The sequence below is a fragment of the Semicossyphus pulcher genome, unplaced genomic scaffold, assembly GCF_022749685.1.
Source record: "Semicossyphus pulcher isolate SPU_LCO1_2020_fin unplaced genomic scaffold, fSemPul1.0.p SCAF_13, whole genome shotgun sequence".
NCBI classification, from domain to species: domain Eukaryota; kingdom Metazoa; phylum Chordata; class Actinopteri; order Labriformes; family Labridae; genus Semicossyphus; species Semicossyphus pulcher.
This window is the reverse complement of record NW_027211637.1, coordinates 15,157,151-15,179,947: the sequence shown is the minus strand read 5'-3', so window position 1 is coordinate 15,179,947 and position 22,797 is coordinate 15,157,151. Positions and strand designations below refer to the sequence as shown.

Here is a 22,797-nt window from a genome sequence, read left to right as displayed (position 1 = left end):
TGCACCTGAAGGCACCTGCACCTGTCTGACGCTGTTATTGACATCCCGTGAGCACTGCAGATGCCTGTATTTGGGAGGGGGGGTCGTTTACTGACGTGCGCACGAGCGGGTGAGTCAAACCTGCGTCAGACATCGTCGTGACTTGCCATAGTAATGTCTCCATCCTATGGGGAGCTGATTTATCCCACAACAGCACAGGCAGAACCACGTGGAAACCAGAGCAGGTTGTGTGTGTTTTTTTCTTCGCAGAGCTGTCGAGCAAACTTACCGCGCTGACGGGAGACAAACAGAAGCAATCACCTGCCCACGTTAATGTGATTACAGAAACCAAAGTTGTGGCAGGCGTTGAGCTCCTGCGTCAGACTTTACGCACCATGCGCCCTGTGTGACTGGGAGCTCTGTGATTTCGCATCTCTGTGCGCGCAGAGATGTTGCATCCGGAGACGGTGCCTGAATGAAGATAACACACACACGCTTTGGATTCATACGGTCACGCTGAGTCGGACGTCAGATCTCGTTCTGCACAATACGTAAGGTAAGGATGATATTTCTGTAACCATTTCCCCGATTTGAGATGTGTGTTTGTTTCTCCGTGCGGATAAATAGTTCCGTGTGTCGTGACTCGCTCAAATAATAAGCAATTGTTTCGCCTAATGTCAATCTGAGGAAATTGCTCCATAGACACGAGCGTCAGCTTTCACTTCATCACCTGACAAATGGTGATTTCGCCGCAGCATTGACGGTGAGCGTCGCGCACTAATCCTCCGCGTTTGACGACGCCGCGCCATGTGAGTCCACATTTGCCTCGATTAAGACAGAATCTGCGGGGCTGCTGATCACCTGCGGACTCTGCTGTTATTTGCATCCCTGTCCTTCTATAGCACAGCCTAATTAGAGTATTCATTTGACCTTGACAAGGCATCAGAGGTTATACGCAGGCAGGGAGACAGCCTGAAGCCCTGCATGATTACGGGCCTGTGTGTAACGTGTGTGAAGGATGCCTGAACGTGGCCATGCAGGTGCTGTTTTGTACCTGTCACAATATGGTTCACGAATAAATCCCCACTGGGAGGCAAAGGCATCTGTACAACCCTTATATCTGACAATGACACCACCTTCTATCCAGCTTTAATCTTAAACTGATAAATGAGTGTGATATCTTCCCGATTGACAGAGCAATAGATCCCACAACAGACCATCACCTCCAGCTCTGCCACCATCCATCGCCCCTCTCCGTCCTGTCACACCAGCTCTGTGTTATTTGCAGCCGACCCTCCGGGGAATATCACGTCTGTCCGTTTGAGATGCTGAGAGGAGAGATAGGCGACCACAGAAGCTGTGGGGATGGGATTTCAATTTTGCAGGAAGAGCCATTGCTTAGCAACCAGACAGGATAAAAGGAGAACCTGTGCTGTTACATCATCAACACCAAACTGTCTGTGGAGAGTTAAGGATGTATAGTTCTAGGAGAGAGGTGGTCACAGGGGTCTGTCGGCACCACTTTCATTTCTTTGTAAAGTGAAACACGCTGTTTTCTTCTGCACCTTTTAAACTGCGTCCATATTCTCCCGGGTCCTCAGCACTTCTGATTTTTAGCGCTTTATGTTTTCAGTACATGGAGGAAAAGAAGTACTTCTTGCCACTCACTTGGTGTCCCTCACATGGACATCGAATACTGACTCATAATCTGTTAACTGTACGTGAAGTCCTGCTGTCTCTGAAACGTGCCATCTGTGTCAGCACATACTGTGAAACCCACAAAGTTGAAGCCGTAGTTCTGCATCCACGTCGAAAACTTTCACTGCGCATGATTTATTAGAAAAGCTGTAAAATCGGTCACTTGTGTTCGACAGGCCGTTACATTCTGACCTATAAGTGGTAACTGGGACAGTTTGTACTAACTATACACAATATTTCCATGGCGCGAGACAAATAGGGCAAAACACAGTGTGAACCTTTTCTGAGCTCCACTCTGCGCATCTTCAAATCACCAAAACTCTGCAACTCGTCCCCCCAAAAAAGCATAAATTTGTTTGCAAACATGCTCGTCATGGCTTCACACCTCATTCAGACAGTGTTCAGTGATGACTCAGTGCTGTGCAGTTGTAGACTGCTGTGGAAAAGGTCACCGCCGCTCTCGGATCTGTGTGAAGCTCGTCTGTGAGCCGCTGTGTGTCGTGACTGCAGGGGCTTACTGCCACTGTTGAGGAATGCGATGTGCGTGCTGCTGGTGTGGCCTCTGGGTGGGCTTAGGGTCCGGTCGGCTGGCAAACGGTCTCGAGAAGTCACTGTGAATAAAAACCCGGCTCTGATTTCAGTCGGCTGCATCTGTTTTCAGATTAGTGGCCTTGTCTCCAGATCAAACACCTCTGGCTTCCATTCTTTTCTTTTGTAGTGCCAGAGTGAAAAGTCAGATGTCATCCAGCTCACCGAGCTAAACCTTATATCTGTCTTCATAACCTGCTTCTTTTCATTTCTTCTCCTGTAGCTGCTTTTATGGCATTTTTTCAAAGTTGTTTACATCCTTCATTGTTAAGTTGACCTTTAGTTAATGAGTATTTGTAGCCTACAGGAAATTCTAACCGTCTCACAATGTATTCGTCTAATTTTCAAACCGTTCTTTGAGGGTCAAGGGTCTTCTAATTTTCAGTGTTTCATGTTTACAGCTACAAATTTCCATTTTAATTTAAAAGCTCTATCCTGTTTACAGAGTTTCATTACGATTTATAACAGAGAAGTTGGGATACATCAGCTGAAACCAAAGAGCTATTTCACTCAGCAAACAGATGTAAAGCCGCTGTGAGGAGTTTTTCACTGGTTATGAAACAGACTGATATTAATTCTGATGAGTCTATATGACCTACAAAAGCAAACCAGACCATCAGAGACAAGATTCATTATTTCTATACAGTTATTTTCAATGCCTGAAACTGCTGGCGGGGGGTAGGTGTCAGACGAAGCGATTAACTGCACGCTGCCTTTGTTTACATTTTCCAGGGCAAAAATTTAAAGTGAGTGATTCATTACTGTTAAAGAAAGCAGGATGATATTTTGGTTAAAAAAAAACACCTTAAGCATGTACAGGATAAAATCAGCAAAGAGATAAGAGGTACAGCTTTGTCCACAGGGGGGCACCAAGATCGACACAAACCGAAAGTTCCTCAGAGGAGCTTTAAAGAGATACTCCACACACCCAGGGTTTGAAAGTTCTTCTCTAATAAATTGACTCAAGTTAGAACAAGTTTGAAATTGGAAATAAACTCGGTGTGGACTTCTTAAGGAGCGAGCTCTGCTTAACTTACGTTAGCCACTACTAACACGTCTGTGTCTGCAGCTGAACTCTCGGCGGTCGAGTTGGATTATTGGTAATGTACGCATCGGGTTTTGACAAAGAAGAAGATTGCATGGATGGAAAATACCAAATAAATTCAACAATTTTTCAGTGTGTCTGTGATTTATTCGTTGACGCGACAACAGGACGAGATGTGTCAGGATGTGGGTGGCTTCCCTCTCTGCTAAAACAATAATTCTAAAATCCTCATTTATGCAGTAGAATTAGAGCTTATATAATTTCTGACACAGCAGCTTATACTGTGTTGAAATATACCCAAGGTTCCCCTGAGGGATGAGCTACATGCATGGTTGAAGGTGTATAACTGGAATTCTTCAAAGATCCTTGGAAAAAGTAACACTTGCTGCAGAACTTGTAGAGACTAACTTATCAGAGAGATTTTCTCCTTGGGGTTAATTCAGGAGTCTTTGATCTCATGCTCTGAAATCTTCACACATAATGCAGACAAGACTTTGAAGCTGCATGATGGGAAAAAATAAATACACCAAAACTGTTACAGCTTGTGTGTAGAGGCTTTAGTTTCACTGTGATCTCTTCCAGCCAGCAGTTACACAGACAGGCTGCATGCTGCTGTTCACATGACTCAACCTTAGTATAATGGGCTCTGCTGTGAAATGGATTGTAATTCAATCTTTGGGTTTATTATAATGAAGTGGATTACTGAAATACCTCACTTACGGCTCTGAAGTACTGCAGTAACTACCATTTTAAAATACTCTACATACTAAGTAGCAAACAGGGAAAGCAGTTCACATGACTTGAAGCAAAGTGGTCACATGAATCAAGTTAGTTGTCAGAAAACTAAGAAGGTCAACAAATAAATCATCAATTATCACAATATTTTTGTGGCCTAAATGCTCCGTTTTAAAAGTTAGCTGTTTGATGTAAGAATGATTTTTAACTGCCCTCCAACACAGAGACGTTTCATGGCTTACCAAGAACAATTGGCATGTTGATGTATTTTGACTTGTCTACTTTCCTGAAACTGGAACAGCAACTGGTCTTTTGATGGCCTGGTCATTTAATTCGTTTAAAGTTGTTAAAGTTGCCGGTTTCCGCAGCAACGAGCTAACCAAATTAGATGACAAGGCCAAGACAGCTTGCATTTTTGTGTGTGAAGTTTTATGTTAACCCTTTTTAGGTAGAAAAAGTACTTACATTTTTAAGTACCCATCTGTTTCCAACCCTTTATCTTCACAGATTTTAGAAAAAAGCACAACTTTCCTCTCCTGGCACTTCCCCTGCTTTCAGTCAGTCACCTCAGGCTCTCACCGCCCTCCACCTGAAGGAGCTCCTGTGTTGCAACCATGCCAAAGAACACAAAGGTGACCCAGCGGGAGCACAGCAATGAGCCGGTCACTGAGTCGGTGGCTGACCTGCTGTCCCTGGAGCACCCTATGGACTATAAGAGCAGTCAGATCAGCATGGGTCTGAGTCCCGGCTCCACAGCTCCAGTAAAGGCCCTGCTGCCCTCCCCTGACCCGGACGCTGAGGACGGCAGGCCCGCCTGGAACAACAAGCTGGAGTACATCCTGGCCCAGGTGGGCTTCTCTGTGGGCCTGGGTAACGTGTGGAGGTTCCCCTACCTGTGCCAAAAGAATGGTGGAGGTGGGTGGATGCATGTCTGAACCTAATTTTGTTGCATTTTATGATCTGCCTGCATCATAGAAAGCTGTAAGTTTTGTGTTGAAAGTGTAGTAACACTTTCTGGGTCTGGAAGAAGGTTTTTACCACCCATGGTTAACGTGTGTCGCTTCAGGGTGCTGAGTAATTATTAGCTACAAGAAATGTTAAACTGAGTCAGTGCTGTAAATGTGCATTTTTTTTATTAGTTCTAAGTGCTCAATGAAATCAGCTCCCAGATGGGAGTAGTTAACTCAATAGCATGTAGCCATTTGGATGTCATCCTTTTTACCGCTGTGTTTGAGCATTGGATTTAGATTTTCCTGTCTGCTGTCTTGTCCAGTATCCTGTTCTGAGCCTGCAAACTACTTGATGAGACCTGATTTGATTGAGAAAGCCCACTGGTCTCTGTGATTGCCGTGAAATTTAATGCTGTATTTCTCTATCACATAAAGCGATCATTAGCCTCACATTACACAGAGGAATACTTCAGCTGCAATTTGACTTCTTACTGTTCTGTATCTGTGCTTTAATTAAAACACACAGCACAAACCCAGTTACTCTCCCCAGCATGTAAAATATTTCACCTGAGGGAAAACCAGTGTGGTGACAGTTTTAAACACTCAATTATAATCATATTCTTAGCACATTACAGACATTATTCCGAACCATTAACCATCTGCTGTTGGACAGTTAGAGGAGTGAAAGTAATGCTTACAAACTGCAAATTAGCTTTTCTAAAATGGTATTAAAATGCTTCACTTTACACTCTCATATAAATACTTGAGTTCATCATTGCTGGAATTTGCTACACAAGACATTCATTGATACAGTTTCTGTTCACATAGCAGCTGTGTCCCAATTCAGTTCGGCCTTAGTGGTCTACTCAGGCTGCGAATGACTCATCCTCACAGCTAGCATCTACTCTCTGCCTAAGAGCTAGCTACACGATGCCAGTTAGCCTAGCTTGGCATTGGCTGGATCTAGCCTGGAAACAGGAAGCAGCTAGCTTAACCTTAGTTTGATATTTTTATGCTTCTTTTTTTGTTGTTGTTTTTTTACAAATTAAACACACAATATATAATGTATTAGTTGGCGGACTTTAAGGGAGTTGGTGTGTGGATTTTGTGACCTTGGGCAGAGCCAGCCTAGCTTTTCCCTCTGTTTTCAGTCTTAATACTAAGCTAGGCTAGGCTAAGCTAACAGGTTGCTTGTGGTAGCTTCAAATCTACCTAAAGTGGTGTTAATATTATCATTACACTCTCAATGGATGTATTACCATAGTGCTTAACTACTTATTTTAAAATTAAGGGATGATTTAATATTATATGAACTTTCTGTGGAATTGTACAGTGATCAAATAATCATATCATGTTGTTGTCCAAAAAAGTGATTCTGATAATGTTGCAATTTAAAAGATCAAAGTTCAGGTTTTACATGTGTAGAGATTTGTGTCAATGTAAAACCAGAAAAAAACAATTTATTGCATTAAAATCAATTTTAATTGGTGTAGTTTGCCACACATTTGCCCTGTTCTTTTTACATCAGTGTCGAGTACATCATGATCGGTGCTGCACCTTTCTCACCATTATCATATTAAAGTCCTGCTCAGTTTGCCTGCTGTCGGGGCTGCAGTCTGCTCCTGACTGATAAATTGCATCCTGTCAACCAATTAGCCAACTAATGGTGCAAGTCAGAGGGGCAGTCTCTTCAACATTTCACAGACTTTGTGAACTTGTGCCGACAGCAGCTGCTAGATGAAATCATTTCTCCCCAGCAAGAAGAGGGAACATTGAGGGGTTCGTTATAATGACGTGAGATTCAGTCTTTGTTTGCTTTTCTCGCAGGTTTCTCCGCCGTTATCTCTTTGGTATTCAGATTTATTGGTATTGCAGAGAGATGAGAGGGTGGCGGTGACTAAGATGGAGGAAGAGGAAGAGCAAACACCAATTTCCTCGGCTTTCAGACATTGTTAGCTCTACCTTGTGTGTGGGAGGTTTGTGTGTGTGTGTAAGGAGGCTATTTGAAATGCATGATATAACAAAGCATTATCAATTCATTTTAATCAGAGTGTGTGAGTGTGTTTGGGTACTTGCGTAGTATGTATCCCCGGCTGAATTTGGAGTGGGCGGTGTTGCATTGTCTTGTCTGGGCTTGTTGAAGAGATAAGGACGGACTGTCTCTCTATGTCTCACGTCCATCCTTTTTTGTTTGTACCATCTCCTGACTGAAAAAACACACACGTTCACAACCACAGGAATCCTGACTGTATGTTTATGAACTAAAACCTGTTTGTCTGTCTCTCTGCTTCAGCGACAGGTAGCCTTTTTGTGGCAGTAAAGAGCAGGCAGGTTTACCTCTCTCCTTGGTAACACATTTTGTGTTCCTCTGTTCTGTGTGTCTTCTTAAAATAGACATCAAAGATCAGAAAGTAGTCCCTTCTAACAGTCCAGATAATAACACCACTGTGTAACATGACACTGTGTGCTTTTCTTTGTTTCCTTTGTCTGCTGCTAGCTCTAATAGCCACTCACGATGCGATCTTTTATCGAGTCAAACGTCACAGTCATTTATTTTTATTCTTGAAACAGGCTCCATCTTCCAGCTGTCCGTCAGGATGAGCACGTCCTGTCAGGGTGTGCTGGATGGTTTTGTCACCATGGTCCCTTCATGTCTTGACGTAAGCGGGGTCTGACGTGATGCTAAAAAAGATGGTCATGTCTGACAAAGTGGTGAATGGAAGTTGACAATGAAGAGGAAGAGAGGAGGGCGAGTGAAAGAGGAGAGGAAAAGGATAAAGAGTCCAAAAATAGAGGCTGACAGAAAGAATTCAACAATGAGCTTTGTTCTTCACTATAAAAAGAAACAGACAACAGAAGCATTAACACCTCCCTCCTCTGTCCCTCCTGTGGTTCAGGTGCGTACCTGGTGCCCTACTTTATCCTCCTCCTCCTCATCGGCATCCCCTTGTTCTTCCTGGAGCTGGCTGTGGGTCAGAGGATCCGGCGCGGCAGCATCGGGGTGTGGAACTACGTCTACCCTCAGCTGGGAGGCATCGGGGTTTCCAGTCTGATGGTGAGTGCCAACATGAGCTCATTAAACAACTAACTCTACCTACTGGAGGCACTTAACAATACTGTATGGCATAAAAGAGTTGCTAAGAGGTCGGGTATTCCCATTCCAAATTATTTGCTGTCAACAATATTGTTAGTGGAATAATAATGAAACAATCAGTAGTTTTACATTGGGACTAATAGTTCTATTTGTTGTTGAAAAATGTATTAAATACTACAATTCCCATGAGCCACAACTGCTATTACCAAGGACAAGAATCCAGTCAGAGGTGCAGAGTAATCACCAGTTTAAATAAACACTTTTTTGCAAAATAGTTGCTGAATTCAACCAAAGTTGACCCAAAATTTAACTGACTTAGGCTCCAAACTACGGTTTCCTTACTCCCCATTGTATTTATATTCAAAAGTGAATTGACCCGCTTTAAGTACACGCCAGCTCAGACATTATTATGTGTTTATTCACAAAGCCATCCTTGGTCAAATTCGTAGAATAATATCAAAACCTTCATCTCTGCTCATTGTGCAATTTGTTGTTCCCAAAATCTGAATTGGGAAAGAGAGCTTTCAGATTTACCTACTGCATGGAGCAATGTACAGACTGATTTTAAACTCCAAACTTAGTCACCCTGAACTTTTTAAGTCTTTGGTAAAATCTCTTCCAGGCTGCCACTTTCAACTGGCGGATTGGGAGTTGTTTATAACTTTCCCCCTGAAATTTGTACCACTTTTTGTCAAAGAAACAGAAGAAGATTGTTACTGCAATATTTTTGCACTGATGATTTTACCTGGAGAGTTTCATCCAAGCTGTCAAATAACTCACACAACTGTGAGTCACATAACATCGTCACAGGTAATAATTAAGGTGTCTCTTACCTCCAGAAGCAGGGCTCCAAAAATATCTCTCCAGACTTAAATACTCAGAGATTTCACAGGTTGTCTCTTGTGTTGTGATTAATGACTGCACTGAGGTGCAGTGACACTTTGAGCTAAATGCTAACGTCAGCATGCTAATGCCCTTACAATGCTAGTAGGCTGATGTTTAGCAGGTTTAATTTTGACCATGTTTACAATCTTTATGTAACGTAATCGCATGCTAATGATTATGCTATGTTAGATGCAAAGCCAGCGTCTTCACAATTCATCTTCAAGGAACATGATTCTCTGAGTTCTCAAAGTTTCTGGCAGTCCAGCCAATAGTTGTTGCAACATTTACTTAAAATTGTAACCTCATGGTGGTGTAAGAGGAGAGTCAAACCTCCCTCTGAGTAACACAAAAGTTTGTCCTTTTTATGATCGTTTCTAAGATGTACATGAACTGATGAACATAAACTGAAACTGCACATGGCCCAAAGCTGTCGCTGAAATATCTTCAAACTCCTGTGAGGAGTTTTTCACTGGATATGAAACAGACTGAAATTAATTGTGATTACTCTACATGAATTCCAAAAGAAAACCAGACCTTCAGCGACAAGATTGATTATTTCCATAAAGTTATTTTTAATGCCTGAAACAGCTGGCGGGGGTAGGTGTCAGACGAAGTGATTAACTGCACGCTGCCTTTGTTTACATTTTTCAGGGCAAACATTTAAAGTGAGTGATTCATGTGACTGTTAAAGAAAGCAGGATGAGACTTTTTTTTAGAAACCACCACTTTCAGCAAAGAGATAAGAGGTACGGCTTTGTCCACAGGGGGCGCCAAAATCAACACAAACAGAAAGTTCCTCACGGGAGCTTTAAAACTCTTTAATTCAGTTAGAATGTCATACAGAAGTTTTCACAGTGGCCCTTTATTTCCCCCAATGTAAACATCCAGTATGAATCTACTGTTTCTTTAATGGGTTCATAAATTTACCTGTTCCATTAAACTGTTTGTGCGTACCTTCTACCTTCAACCCCCACCCCAAAACCTGTGACATATTTTTCTACTGGACAGTCAGCGATTAAGACTGTAACACAATAAATGAAGCAACAATCACAGAAGGTACACACCAAGCAAAGGATAATTTAGTCTCTATAAAATTGATATTGATTCATTTTATGGCTTATTACTCGTCTGTGTAGCATTAATAAAGCATAACCTTTCATAAAAACATAGTAAAAATGTATGTTCTCTTTCATAAAACGACAACCTGATTGGTTGTTGTTCCTCAGATGGTAATTCTGTCACTTTCACTCGTCCACTAAGAATAAGATATGTTTCTTGTAGAGACATTAAACGTGCTGTAGAGTTCAGTCTCTCTGCCATCTCATTTTACTTCCTCTTGATGTTTAACAGCAAGCGGCATGCAAAGACCAGCGCTGATCACTGTCATAATCTGTCCCCATCAGCTGCAGGAGCAGTGACCCATCTCATCTCCATCCCATCAGCCGAAAAACAACGTACGTCAGCGGCTGATTCGAACAGTCGCTGACCTCCTGCGTCAGTCTTCCTGATAGAGATTTCATCAATCTAGATCTAAAGAGGGGAGCGAGAGGCCTGGCATGGGGCAGTGAGGCGTGTGGCAGCCCGGATGTGGCAGAGAGAGATTCAGCAGCTATAAATACCTTCTCATAGAGGACCCCAGCCTCTGCTGCTGAGAGCAAACAGCTCAATAATTCATACACACACACACTGACTTTAGCTGTGTGCTCAGCGGCGGTGGCCTGACTTAAGAAGAGGTGTTTTCTTAAACACACTGCATGAGCTTGTGTTTGTGTATTTGTGTGTTGAGACAGAGGATGTCGTGAGGAGTGATACGTTTTGCTGTTTTCTCTGGTTTCCCCTCAGGTGTGCGGTTTTGTGGGCCTCTACTACAATGTGATTATTGGCTGGAGCATCTTCTATTTCTTCGAGTCTTTCCAGTATCCACTGCCTTGGGCTGAGTGCCCCATCAAAATAAATGGAACCCAAGCCAGTGAGTGCGCAACACAATGCTCTGCACAACACACCTGACACTATAATAGAGATAGATAATAGAGCAAAAGACAATAGCCCACAGCATTGGGGTGGAAAAGAAAACTGCAGTCTTGCAAAGAAAACTGAGTCTTGCTAGATAATTCCAGATTCAGTATCTCAGCACACACAGACGAACACATAACACACATGGTGGTGCTTAAAGCTGCAGAACATGCCTATGCCAGGATTTCCCTGCACTTTGTCCGACAGAGCAGCCCTCTCTGTGAGGCCTGTCAGATGGTACGACCCGGCCGACACAGTCAGAACCTCGAATGTCTGGCAGCTGGTAGCCTGTGGAGGAGGAACATGCAGGTTCTGGCAGAGCAAAGGGCATCAGCTTTCATTAACATTCAAGTACAGGATGTCGACTCTGTTTATGATTATGAATGCAGCGGGGGAGAGGCTGTGGAGTCTCCAGCAGGACTGTGCCCTGTAGAGGTTTTGACTCGTAGCGTTGGGGGGCGATGTTTTGCAAAGAGTGGGTCCCCATTTAGTTTGTCTCGTGTGTTTGTACATGTACGCACATGCACCTGGTGACACATTTGAAGATCCTGCTAATGGTTTCACACTGTTTTACTTAATGACAGGTGGCTGTTACTCTCCAGGAAAGACAGAAATGCATGTGCAAAGGTGGAGGTGATGAAGTTAGTGTAAGCTATTAAACATGCAAATAAATGACAAATGATAAATGAAATGAAATAAGCTTGTAAATGCACTCAACACTAAATAAAGGCTCACATTAAAACACTGCAGGGCACCTTTAAGTTTTACAATTAAATAACCAATTAAAAGTAATTTCTTTGGTCTAAGAACAGATCAGTGAGATGATTTCAACTCTTCTCCAACATGAGTGTTAGTATCTTAAAATATGACAGAATTAAACAACATTCTGTCAAAAAAAAAAAATACATTTTGTTATGTAATTTCTTTGAAAATGTCTTGAAAAGATTTTCTGTGTGTAACATTTTTAGAAATATGAGTGAAGCACACAAGAGTGCTCATGATCTAAACCTTATCCACCTACACAGCAATAGAATGTGAGTACAATTGAACGCATCAATAAGAGCAAACCCACGAATACAACTCTTCTCTCTTTCTCCACCACTGTCTCTATGTAAATACATTTATCTGACACACACAATTTCATGGTGTAAATCAATGACTATATATAAAGATGGACAACACGTCTCCATCTGCTCTCATTGTACGCAAATGATGCCAAAATAGGCCCTGTGATACGTGAAGCCATCTTGCGATGGTGACGTCATTTGGAGCCAGAGTTGCGCAGTAGAGATCTGCGAGCATAATAGCAGAACAGCTTCTTTGTGTTCATCTGAAGCAGACGTTCACAGATATGGAAACTTCAATGACTGTAGTGATTATTTTAGTTTCGTCTCCTCTCGCCGTTCCTCCTCCACTCTGCTAATCCAGAGCAGATCGGCTGCAGGAGCCGTATTTGTCAACAGAGCTGTCAATCCTCATTTTTACGGCATCAAATAACTAATTCAAAGTAAACTAATGACAGAAACCATGTTTGTTTTGATTTTATAGTTTGGCTCACGTCCCATCTGTTAACATGGAGGAGGCGGGCTTTATGATCTATACTGCAGCCAGTCAGCAGGGGGCGCTCAAAATGTTTTGGCTTAACTTTTAGGGCGCTGTCATGTCGTCCATCTTTTTATACAGTCTATGGTGTAAACGGAGTTGTTATCTGTGTCTTCCTTTTCTTGTTAATTTTTAGTCGTGGAGCCGGAGTGTGAGAAGAGCTCGGCCACCACCTACTTCTGGTACCGCCAGACTCTCAACATCACCAGCTCCATCGACGACACGGGCGGCCTCAACTGGAAGATGACCCTGTCCCTGCTGGTGGCCTGGATCATGGTCTGCCTGGCCGTCATCAAGGGCATCCAGTCTTCTGGGAAGGTACGGGGTTTCCCAGGCTTTCCACAAGGGCTAAACTACAGAGATTACTACCATAGACAGGCCTTATTAATCAGTGCTTCCTCCATATCAGAGAGTGTTTGATTCACTTTGCTAATGCCAAAGCTAAGATGCTAAAGCCTGTCATCAGGTCAGTCTATTTTTGGATCTCATCTTTATTATGGAAGAGACACATGCAACATTAATAAGCTTAAACTGAAGCGAGCAAAGAGCGGTGCAGGATGCAGATGGAAATTGCTTTGTTTGGCAACAACTGAAACAACATCCTATAATCTCCATCCAGCGAGTGAGTCATACACCACAGCATAACATCCAGCCCACATTTTAAATAGGAAAACACACTGATCGCCAAGGTCGGACACAGTTTTTTAAACACTCAACTCAGTAATCCAATTATCATTCTCAGCACTGTGATGAAACCCCGAAAAGAAAATGTAGGAAGGAATTGTTTCTCTGTAAACCTGAAGGAGTTCTCTCCACGTTTGGTGAGATTTCACAGATTCAGTGCCAACAAACACAAAGCAGTTTTTGGGATTTATTCATTATCTCTGTGAGAGTGTGTGTGTCCTTGATGTGAGGCCTCAGAAAAGTGTCTCCATGGTAACCCTGTGTAAAGTACTTGACTTTCTCTCTCTCTCTCTCTCATTCCGTCAAAGGTGATGTACTTCAGCTCCCTCTTCCCGTACGTGGTGCTCTTCTGCTTCCTGGTGCGAGGTCTGATGCTGAAGGGGGCCGTGGACGGCATCGCTCACATGTTCACGCCCAAGGTGAGAGAACAAAGCGTCATTGTGATCAAATAAGAAGCAACTCTGAACAGGGGTTGACTCAGCAGGATTGGAACAGTGGTCCACAATATGTAGCAGTTTGTTGCAGCACTCCATTGAACTGTAGTGTTCTGAAGGGGGAAATGTGGTCTTAAGCTTGCTTCAACAGATTAGTAGTATAAGTGACACTTTGTCTTTGCAAGCTATCAAACTATGAGTGGTTGATGGTTTCAGCTGCTTTACTAGCAAGGCCATTCAGATCCACTCCCAAAAATGTGATAAATATCAGTGTTGTGTCCTGCGTTGGGTTGATGTTTCCCTCTAGTGGTGGATATGTGTAATTACATAGGAAAATGCAGCGTGAAATTGCAGCATCTTATTGAGGACAGGATGTTCACATGGAACATAACAAGCCAGGTTATTCACTAAACTGTGTACACAATCATGATAGCATCTGATCTGAAGTTTCCTGATCATCTGTGTGAAGTTGTTTTATGGTTTCTCGCCATTTCAGCCATTATGTCCAACAAACAGGTTCAACCAGGTCAACCAGGTAGCAAATGTTAGCCTCTCAAATCTATTATATGGGCTTATCCAGGCTTCTGAAACAACAATAGGATGTGTAAATGCACAGCACATAACAGGGATACTTTAAAACAACAATCATAACCTGGACACTCGTGCGCATGCTCTCATTATGTACTGTTAAACTGCAAGGGCCTCATATTTGGTTAATGTGATGATGCAGTGGGAATAATTCTGTTTTGGAGCTTTTAAAAGGAGACAGTAGAAAGAGAAAGCTCATGGATTTACTGATGATCACTCTGGAACCTCTTGTCATCTTCAGAGCTCCGATGAAGCATAGTGTATTTTGCAACAGAAGTAAAGGCATTGATTTCTCTGTTATCTGATATCTTGAAATAGAAGTACAATAAAGCCACTTAAAAACACATTTGTAGAGGATTTAAAGCAAGCTTGCTCACTTTAAAGCAAGTGTTTCCCAAAGTTCCCAAAGGAAACCATATGCTGAATACTAGGGAAAGTACATCATTCCCTCTCTTCTCTCTAGTTGGAGAAGATGTTGGAGCCGCAGGTGTGGAGAGAAGCAGCCACGCAGGTCTTCTTCGCTCTCGGTCTGGGCTTTGGAGGCGTCATCGCTTTCTCCAGCTACAACAAGCGAGACAACAACTGTCACTTCGATGCAGCGCTCGTCTCCACCATCAACTTTGTGACCTCTATCCTCGCCACTTTAGTTGTGTTTGCCGTCCTGGGGTTCAAGGCCAACGTCATGAACGAGAAGTGTGTTGTCGAGTGAGTAAAAAACGCTTCCTTACCAGCTTCTCTTTCTGTCCGTTTTTAACTAATTACCAGCTAACTCATCCCTCTTTTCTGCATCTGTTTTTGTGCAGCAATGCAGAGAAGATCCTGGGCTTCCTAAACACAGGTGTGCTGAGCAGAGAGCTCATCCCTCCTCACATCAACTTCTCCCACCTGTCCACCCAGGACTACGCAGAGATGTACGGCGTCATTAAGACGGTGAAGGAAGACAGCTTTGGCCAGCTGGGCCTGGACGCCTGCGTGCTGGAGGACGAGCTCAACAAGGTGAGAGTGTGATACACTGTTTATTTCTAATATATACTACTAGCCTACTCCCCTTTAATGGCTGCACTATAATTGAGCAACCCACTTAGAAACAGCTTATTTGTCACGATTAATCACTGTAACCCTCCTCCTTCTTCTCTCCGTCCTGCAGGCGGTTCAGGGCACAGGCCTGGCTTTCATTGCCTTCACAGAGGCCATGACACATTTCCCCGCCAGCCCCTTCTGGTCCGTCATGTTCTTCTTCATGCTGATCAACTTGGGTCTGGGAAGCATGATCGGCACCATGACCGGCATCACCACACCCATCCTGGATGCTTTCAAGATCCGCAAAGAGATCCTGTGTGGTGAGCTTGAGTGTTATCTGGTTTTAATCTCAATTTCTTGTACTGTATATCATAAAAGTATCGCGATGCTGACTGGATGTTTCTTTTGCTCCTCCTCAGTGGCCTGCTGTATCATAGCCTTCCTGTTAGGCCTGCTGTTTGTGCAGCGTTCAGGGAACTACTTTGTCACCATGTTTGACGACTACTCGGCTGGTTTGCCTCTAACTGTGGTGGTGATCCTGGAGAACATCTCTGTGGCCTGGATCTACGGCACTAAGAGGTAACTGCACTGGATACAAACACTGAAGACATGTATGGATACACAATAAGTAGATGTTCAGGAAGAATCTTTAAAGCTATAAACATTTGCAGTTTCTTATTAATTTGTGAAAAGAAAAAAGGGCTTTGTGAGCCTCGTCCTTGAAAGGGGAAAGGTCACCAAAAAACATAGATAATTTGAGCTATGCTAGCAGCATGGATATATCAGTCAACCACTTTGGTCCGGACTGAAACGTCTCTTTGTTGGATGGATTGTAATTTTTGTACAGACATGAATGATTCCTTAAAAATACACTTTTTCACTTTTACATTAGTAAGGTGTACTACTGTACTGTACAGCTGTACTTGTGTATTTTATGTTATTAGCATATAGTAGCATCGTTCAATACTGGGTAGCTAACATGGTTAACTAAGGTGCCGAACAGAGTAAACATACCCCCCCAAATATCAGCAACATCCTGGTGTACCTGTTAGCATTCTGACATTAGCATTTAGCTTAAAGCAGCACTGTACCTACGCTCAGCCTCATAAAGTCACAGGTATGACTGTAGGAACTTAGTCTGTATCGAGTCAGGGCGTATCTGCCCTGATTACTATATAGCACACGATATTTATTGTATTATATTGTCCAAACACTACTTTCTGCTTATAATCCCACAATGCAACGCTTCACAAAAACAACAACCCTTTTAAAGACTCAGGTTTTATGCATGTTTGCTCTCTTTCCTTTTTTCTTTCCTTCCTTCGTACAGGTTTATGCAGGACCTGGAGGACATGCTTGGTTTCAGGCCGTACTCCTTCTATTACTACATGTGGAGGTACGTGTCGCCAGCTGTCCTGATTCTGCTCATCATTGCCACCGTCATCGAGATGGCTGTCAGTCCTGCAGGGTACAACGCCTGGGTGGAGGCTGAGGTCGGTCTTCAGTCTTTTTTGTTTATGTTAACAGAAAGAAAGAGGTAGAAGGAAAGGAAAAAAGAGTCAAATCAGATTTTTATATTATAGTGTTTTTGTCCTTTTCCACCTCTTTTTATACCTCTGTCTCTTTCTTCATGCTCTTCCCTCATCACTCTTTCTTTTCCAGGGTGCAGAGAAGTTCCACAGCTACCCTCCCTGGGCGTTAGCCATGGCCTACTCCCTCATCGTGGTGGCCATGCTGCCCTTACCCCTCGTCTTCATCGCCCGCCGCTTCAACCTGATCTCAGACGGATCCAACAAGCTGTCCGTCTCCTACCGCAAAGGCATGATGAAGGACATGTCCAACCTGGAAGAGCAGGACGAGCAGCGCTTCATCCTCAGCAAGAACCCCAGCGAGGCTCCCTCCCCGATGCCCCCCCACCGCGCCTTCCTGGGCCCCGGCGGCACCCAGGAGATGACCAACACCAACTACGGCACCAGCACCAAGACGGGCTACCAGAACATTGGCTCGCCTGAGTCCGAGCTATGATTGGCTGAGCTCACAGATCCTCCCCGTCCTTTAAACCCCGGCTTACTTGGAGAGAGGGAGACACAGTAAGGAAGGGAGGAACAGAGGAAGTCAAATCCACCAACTCATCACACCGTAACCCACAGAGCCGAATCCCTCCATCGCCCCTTTTTATGCTCCATCGCCTGTGGTTCTTACCTTCCTCCCCGCCGTAGGATCCCTGCTGCTTATCGCCCGTCGAGCCCTGCTGTAATGAAAGGATCATGGGAATGTGAGTCCCATCAGATATGACCACCTTTTCCATCTGTCAGCGTATTACAGCCGGGCAGAGAGAGAGAGAGGGAGTAGAGGGAGGAGGGAAGCATAGAAAGATTCCACTGAGGGCTAAAGCACTGGATTTGTTTTGTAATAAGCTCTGGCCAAGGTGAAGGTGCGTGCAACGCCTAAGATTTAAGTTGTACTAAACCGTAACCGTTATTTCTGAGACAGCTGGATGATCCTGGATGTAGGAGATCATCATCTTATTCTGGTTCAGTTGTAGAAGATTGTTATTTGTGGTTGAAGGATGGAAGGAGACTCACAGTATGAGATCATTTCTCATGTAGAAAACACAATAAATAATCCATAACAGTACAAAACAAATGATTCAGATAGTGTAAGCAGTGTTACAAGCACATCTTTACGTTAATTGTGCCTCTCATGCAGCAATAATAACCAGTCAGATCCTCATAGAAACTGTGGATCTCCTTCTAGTCCTGCTTCTCCCACTCATGTAGAATACTGTAAATATGTGTTGTGCAATAGTCTGAGATGTCAACGTAAATCGTGTATATACACCGCAGTTAGTGCAAAACGAGGGGAAGTTTTTTCACCTCTTCATTTCTTCTCATCAAAAGCACAGACGTCAGACATGTTAGAGCATCTCTGAGCCTTAACACGGAGCAGCACTTTGCTTTTAAACACCTTTCCTTTCCTTATTCCCTCTGCCCACGTCGTCTCTGTGCCGCTCCAGTCGCAGCTGGCCCAGACAAAGCTTTTCCATTTTTAATCAATCATTTCAATCAAGCGTTTCCATTTTAATCAATGCCTAAGAAGGGCCGAGGAGCAGCGAAACGAGCAGAGATAAGCTCGAGCTTCACGCTTGTCCGTCTGCGCGTTACAGAGGCAGAGCGAGATGGGATTGGAAATGTGAGGTTCTTCTTTGTGTACTGGCAGCAGTGTGCACGCATCGGTGTGTTGTCTGCCGCTGAATGAGAGCCCCCGGTGACCCTGCCACTTTAAAAATAGAGCGGCGTTACCCAGGGGAAGCCGTGGCAACAAGGCACAATAGATACAGATCCTCTTGTGATGTGGAGGAGGAGGGCGAGGAGAGCGGACACCTCGCTTTGTCTGCTCCACCTGTGCGGCTGTTTGCTCAGCTACACGGGGATGAGACGTTTACTGTCCTACAAGAATACATTTCTAATGTTGTTACAGTGAGTGTGAGGTTCACTGCCATGCCGCACTGTGGATTTATCATAATTCATCCCCAAGAGGAGGATGTGCGGGTTTAATTGTTGTACATTCCTAAAATCGGACATCATTTCATGAGCACTACAACTACACTTTGATGTCTTTTTGTGAACTCAAGTGTGAAACTAAAGCCTTTTTTATTTTTAATGTATAACCTTGTATGAAAATGTATGTTTAGGGGCATAATGTGGAAAATGTAATGTGATTTAAATGTTTGGAATAAGTGGCAATACATAGGTTTTACCACTAGGGGGCTCTGCCGGCCAGCGGAGGAGGAAATAACACCCTCTCTCCGTCTGGTGGCCCCTCCCTGAGACAACACCAATACTTGAGACTGAACAGATGTAGTGAAGCACAGGCAGTCACATTGTTTGGTGCCTGAACAGCATCTCTGTCGTCTGTTCGCCCTATGCTTTTGTCATTCTGTTCTCTTTGTTAGGTAGTGTGTTTGTGTAGAGTTTGGACCAACGTCTTGTCTCTTTCACTTGGGCACTTTAAGTAGGTGGAGACCCTGGAGTTTTAGGATATGGCTCATTACAAGAACGCCGTCACAGAATATGTACTGGTTAGCAAGAGATAGAGACAGGTGAATGGCCTTGAAAGGCGTTTGGCTTCTTGTGTGTTGTGCTGCAGGTCTTTATGTCGATGCTGTCGTACATTGCGTGATCTATACTTTTATGCACACCTAAGGTCATCTAACACAGACACCCTTATGTAATCGAATTTCCCCCTTTTTAGATTGGTATTTTCTTTAATTTTTCAAATACATATTTTGTAATTATATTAAATACAACTATGAGATTTGAGTGGTGACTTAATGAACCACTGTAAATAGCAAAAGAGTGGAAAAACAAGGGGATCTGCCCGCCATGGATTCCTTCTAAATCAGGTGTTAAAAATTAGTAGGTAAACATGCTTTTATTTTTTTAAGACGCCCGATTATACACCTGTTCATGTAGGGGCACTGGTTTAGCTCAGTTGGTAGAGCAGGTGCCTCATATACAGAGGCTACAGTCCTCGACGCATTGATCGCAGGTGCATGTCATCCCTCACTCTCTACTCCCAACATTTCCTGTCTCTCTTCAGCTGTCCTATTAATACTGGCAAAAGCCCCCCAAAAAATCATGTGCAAAGACATAAATATACCTGCTGTGACAACACGAGAAACCAGATCTTTTTTAGCCACCTGACTTGCAGCACAAATGGCACATGGCCTCAGTTGAGGGCACTCCTGCACACACCTGCAGCTTTGGCTCAGAGTTAAAGCACATTTACTGAAGCACAGGAAAGGGAGCACAAAGAAACGAGTCCCACCAGTAACAGTGTTGACCAGCTCAGTGTGGCTTAAACAGGCTGATGAAACCAGTAGATTATGTAAGTTGCGGTCTGCTTCCTGCTCGCTGCGAGGGGTCACAGCAGGATAAGGCTGCACACTGAAATGACCTCCCGTCTGCACAAGAAAATAAACGGCACCGTTAGTTTGTTCTGTGGCTATAAATTCATCTGCACAATAAATATATGAGGAAATTAGAAGTGGGAAAACCTGAGCACAAGAAAGTTATGTAGTGTTTTTAAAACCGCAACATGCACAGTTTGTCGAGGAGTTCACACATCCAGGCACATTTAGACACTTCCAGCTCTGCACAGTGGAAAAAGTCTTCTATTAATAGTTGGAATAAGGTCTCTGTGTTTAGTAATGATATTTAATATTCCTTTTTGAAAGCAACAACTCCAACTCCAGGGTCTCTGTGTCTCGTCCCGTGTCGGCTGTGTTGCATTATGAACTACAAGGTAACTTGTGGAGGTTAACTCGGTGAAATAACTGAGATTAACTTGATAAAAGTAGAGTAATAGTGTGTTTCTTTACCGTGCAGATAGTCTCTATGTGACCAAACCCATAGTTATATTTATAGTATTTAAGAGGATGTATTTAATCTGTACATATCGATGTACATTCGGATAATTCACACTGAGTATCTATAGTAAGAGTGAGAGCTGTAAATAATAATTGTATATTTTCAGATATTTTTTGATTTTTGTACTGTAGTGTTACTTTGCTGTCTGTTGGTTTCTGGTGTTAGTGTGTGGTTGTTTCGACTGTGACTCTGTGTGTGTGTGTGTGTGTGTGTGTGTGTGAGAGTGTGTTTGTGTGGGTGTGTGTGTGTAAAGTGCAGGTATATGTAGGTTTTGGTGTTTAAATGTGTGTTTTTTTTCTCCTCTCTCAGTGTTGTGTGCTGCTGATCTAATCCAGTAGATTTAATAGTTGTTGCAGTAAACTGGGACCGCTGATGTAAGCAATCTCCTCTCTGTGTTTCTCTGGGAAACGGTGAGCGGCCTCCAGAACAAAACTGGCAACACAAAAGGAAATGTTTGACTAAAACAAAGAGCTGAAACTTCAGGTTTTTTTTGGTTGCAGACAGTGATGAGCTACGAACATGTTGGAGCAAACAGGAAATTAAACACTTTTATGAAACAGAACACGGCTCTGTGTGTCTTTTATTCTGATGTATTGATTTGTCCGCTAATGCATGTGTGTTTTTATGTGACTTTACATCAGGTTTGTGGTCTATAGTTAATCATCACAAAAATATTATGAGAAATAAATGACAAAATAAATTATGTAAGAACCCAAAATGTGATGTTTTGTCTTAACGAGGCACAGAAAAAAAATGGTGGTTGGGCGGGATGAGAGGGGGTCGAATGGGGTCAAAGTGGTGCGGGATGAAAAGGGGGTTGAGCTCGCTGAGCTGAGCTGAACCCGGGGATCGAGACTCGAGAGTGGGAGCAAGTCTCAAAGCGCTTTCTGATACAGCCTTCCCCCCTTGGTTCCTGTGCTGAGATAGTAGAGAGGAGAGGAATGGGGTTTGGGAGGGAGGTTTTGACAACTGAGACAAACAGGAGAGAAGGGGCTAAGGCAGGCTTTTATATGTACGCACAGGTAATTACGTTAAGGAGGCACAGGTGTGAGAGCTAACGAGACACAGGTGAGGGAGTTAGTGAGGGAGGCGTGGTCCTGTTCCTGAACCTTCATACCCTTTGTCTCATCCAAATGTTGATTTAATGGCAATATTACAAGTGTAATCGACATAATCATAGAACTTGGTATTTTGCATATAAAGCGTGCAATTTGCCTGAATGTGTTTCATTGCTGCCAGCGGACAGCTACCTGAGGTACAATAAAGATGTGGCAATATGATTGTTTGAGGCATACAGAGGAAGAAAATGAGGGTATTTAAAAAGCATAATGTTACGTGTTAGTGTTTGTAATCAAAAAGGAAGAAAATATACTGTATAACTATTATGATATTAGCAGTAGGCTACTACAATTTAACATATTATTGTAATTCATGCATTCAGAAATTGTACTTAGGGAAAAAATGATTAATCACAGATTAGAAGTAAATAAGGATCCTTCTCTACAGGTGAAAAATGAACACTTTCCAAAGTGTTTCATCGAGCTACAATATAAAAACACTTGTTTACTTTTATTTAGGAAATAAAAAATGTAGCAGAAACAATCACTCTGAATGATAAAGTCAGAATCAATAACTGTTTTGGCTTTCAATAACCAAAGAAGTGCACTTTCAGCCCCCCACAGCTCTCTTCACTCGTGCAGCTTTTTGTTCCCACAACTAAATTCACTCAATAACTTGTCCCAGGATCTGCAGCGACAGGCAGTTGGTCGGAAATGGACGTAGCCATTTTGGTCAGGTAGCCCACAGTGGTCTGCACCCTGTGAGGTTCATCCTACCAAACCACCAGGGGCTAAACTGCAGCGTGTGCAGAGCCGTGCTGCACAGTCTCGCCTCAGCTCTAATATAGCAGCACTGACACAAATTGGGCCTCCTGCCAGAGTGAAGTCCCCACGCGCTCGTACATCCATCGCAACGCAAACTTATTATAGACTGTCGACAGCGGCACATCATCTGCCCTTTGAGCTGCGAGGTGCATCACCTGCTGCTTCTT

The 22,797-nt window shown here is 43.3% G+C and overlaps 1 protein-coding gene across 1 annotated transcript; it reads left to right on the top strand.

Annotated features, from left to right (window-relative positions):
* Positions 1-318: 318 nt before the first annotated feature.
* On the top strand, positions 319-21,303 carry slc6a17 (solute carrier family 6 member 17). Its single transcript, XM_069659700.1, has 12 exons — positions 319-535; positions 4,553-4,960; positions 7,893-8,050; positions 10,817-10,943; positions 12,726-12,907; positions 13,582-13,692; positions 14,759-15,000; positions 15,099-15,291; positions 15,443-15,635; positions 15,735-15,894; positions 16,646-16,808; positions 16,978-21,303. The coding sequence occupies exons 2-12, from the start codon at positions 4,660-4,662 to the stop codon at positions 17,338-17,340; spliced, it is 2,193 nt and encodes a 730-aa protein (XP_069515801.1). The 5' UTR covers positions 319-535; positions 4,553-4,659; the 3' UTR covers positions 17,341-21,303.
* Positions 21,304-22,797: the final 1,494 nt, after the last annotated feature.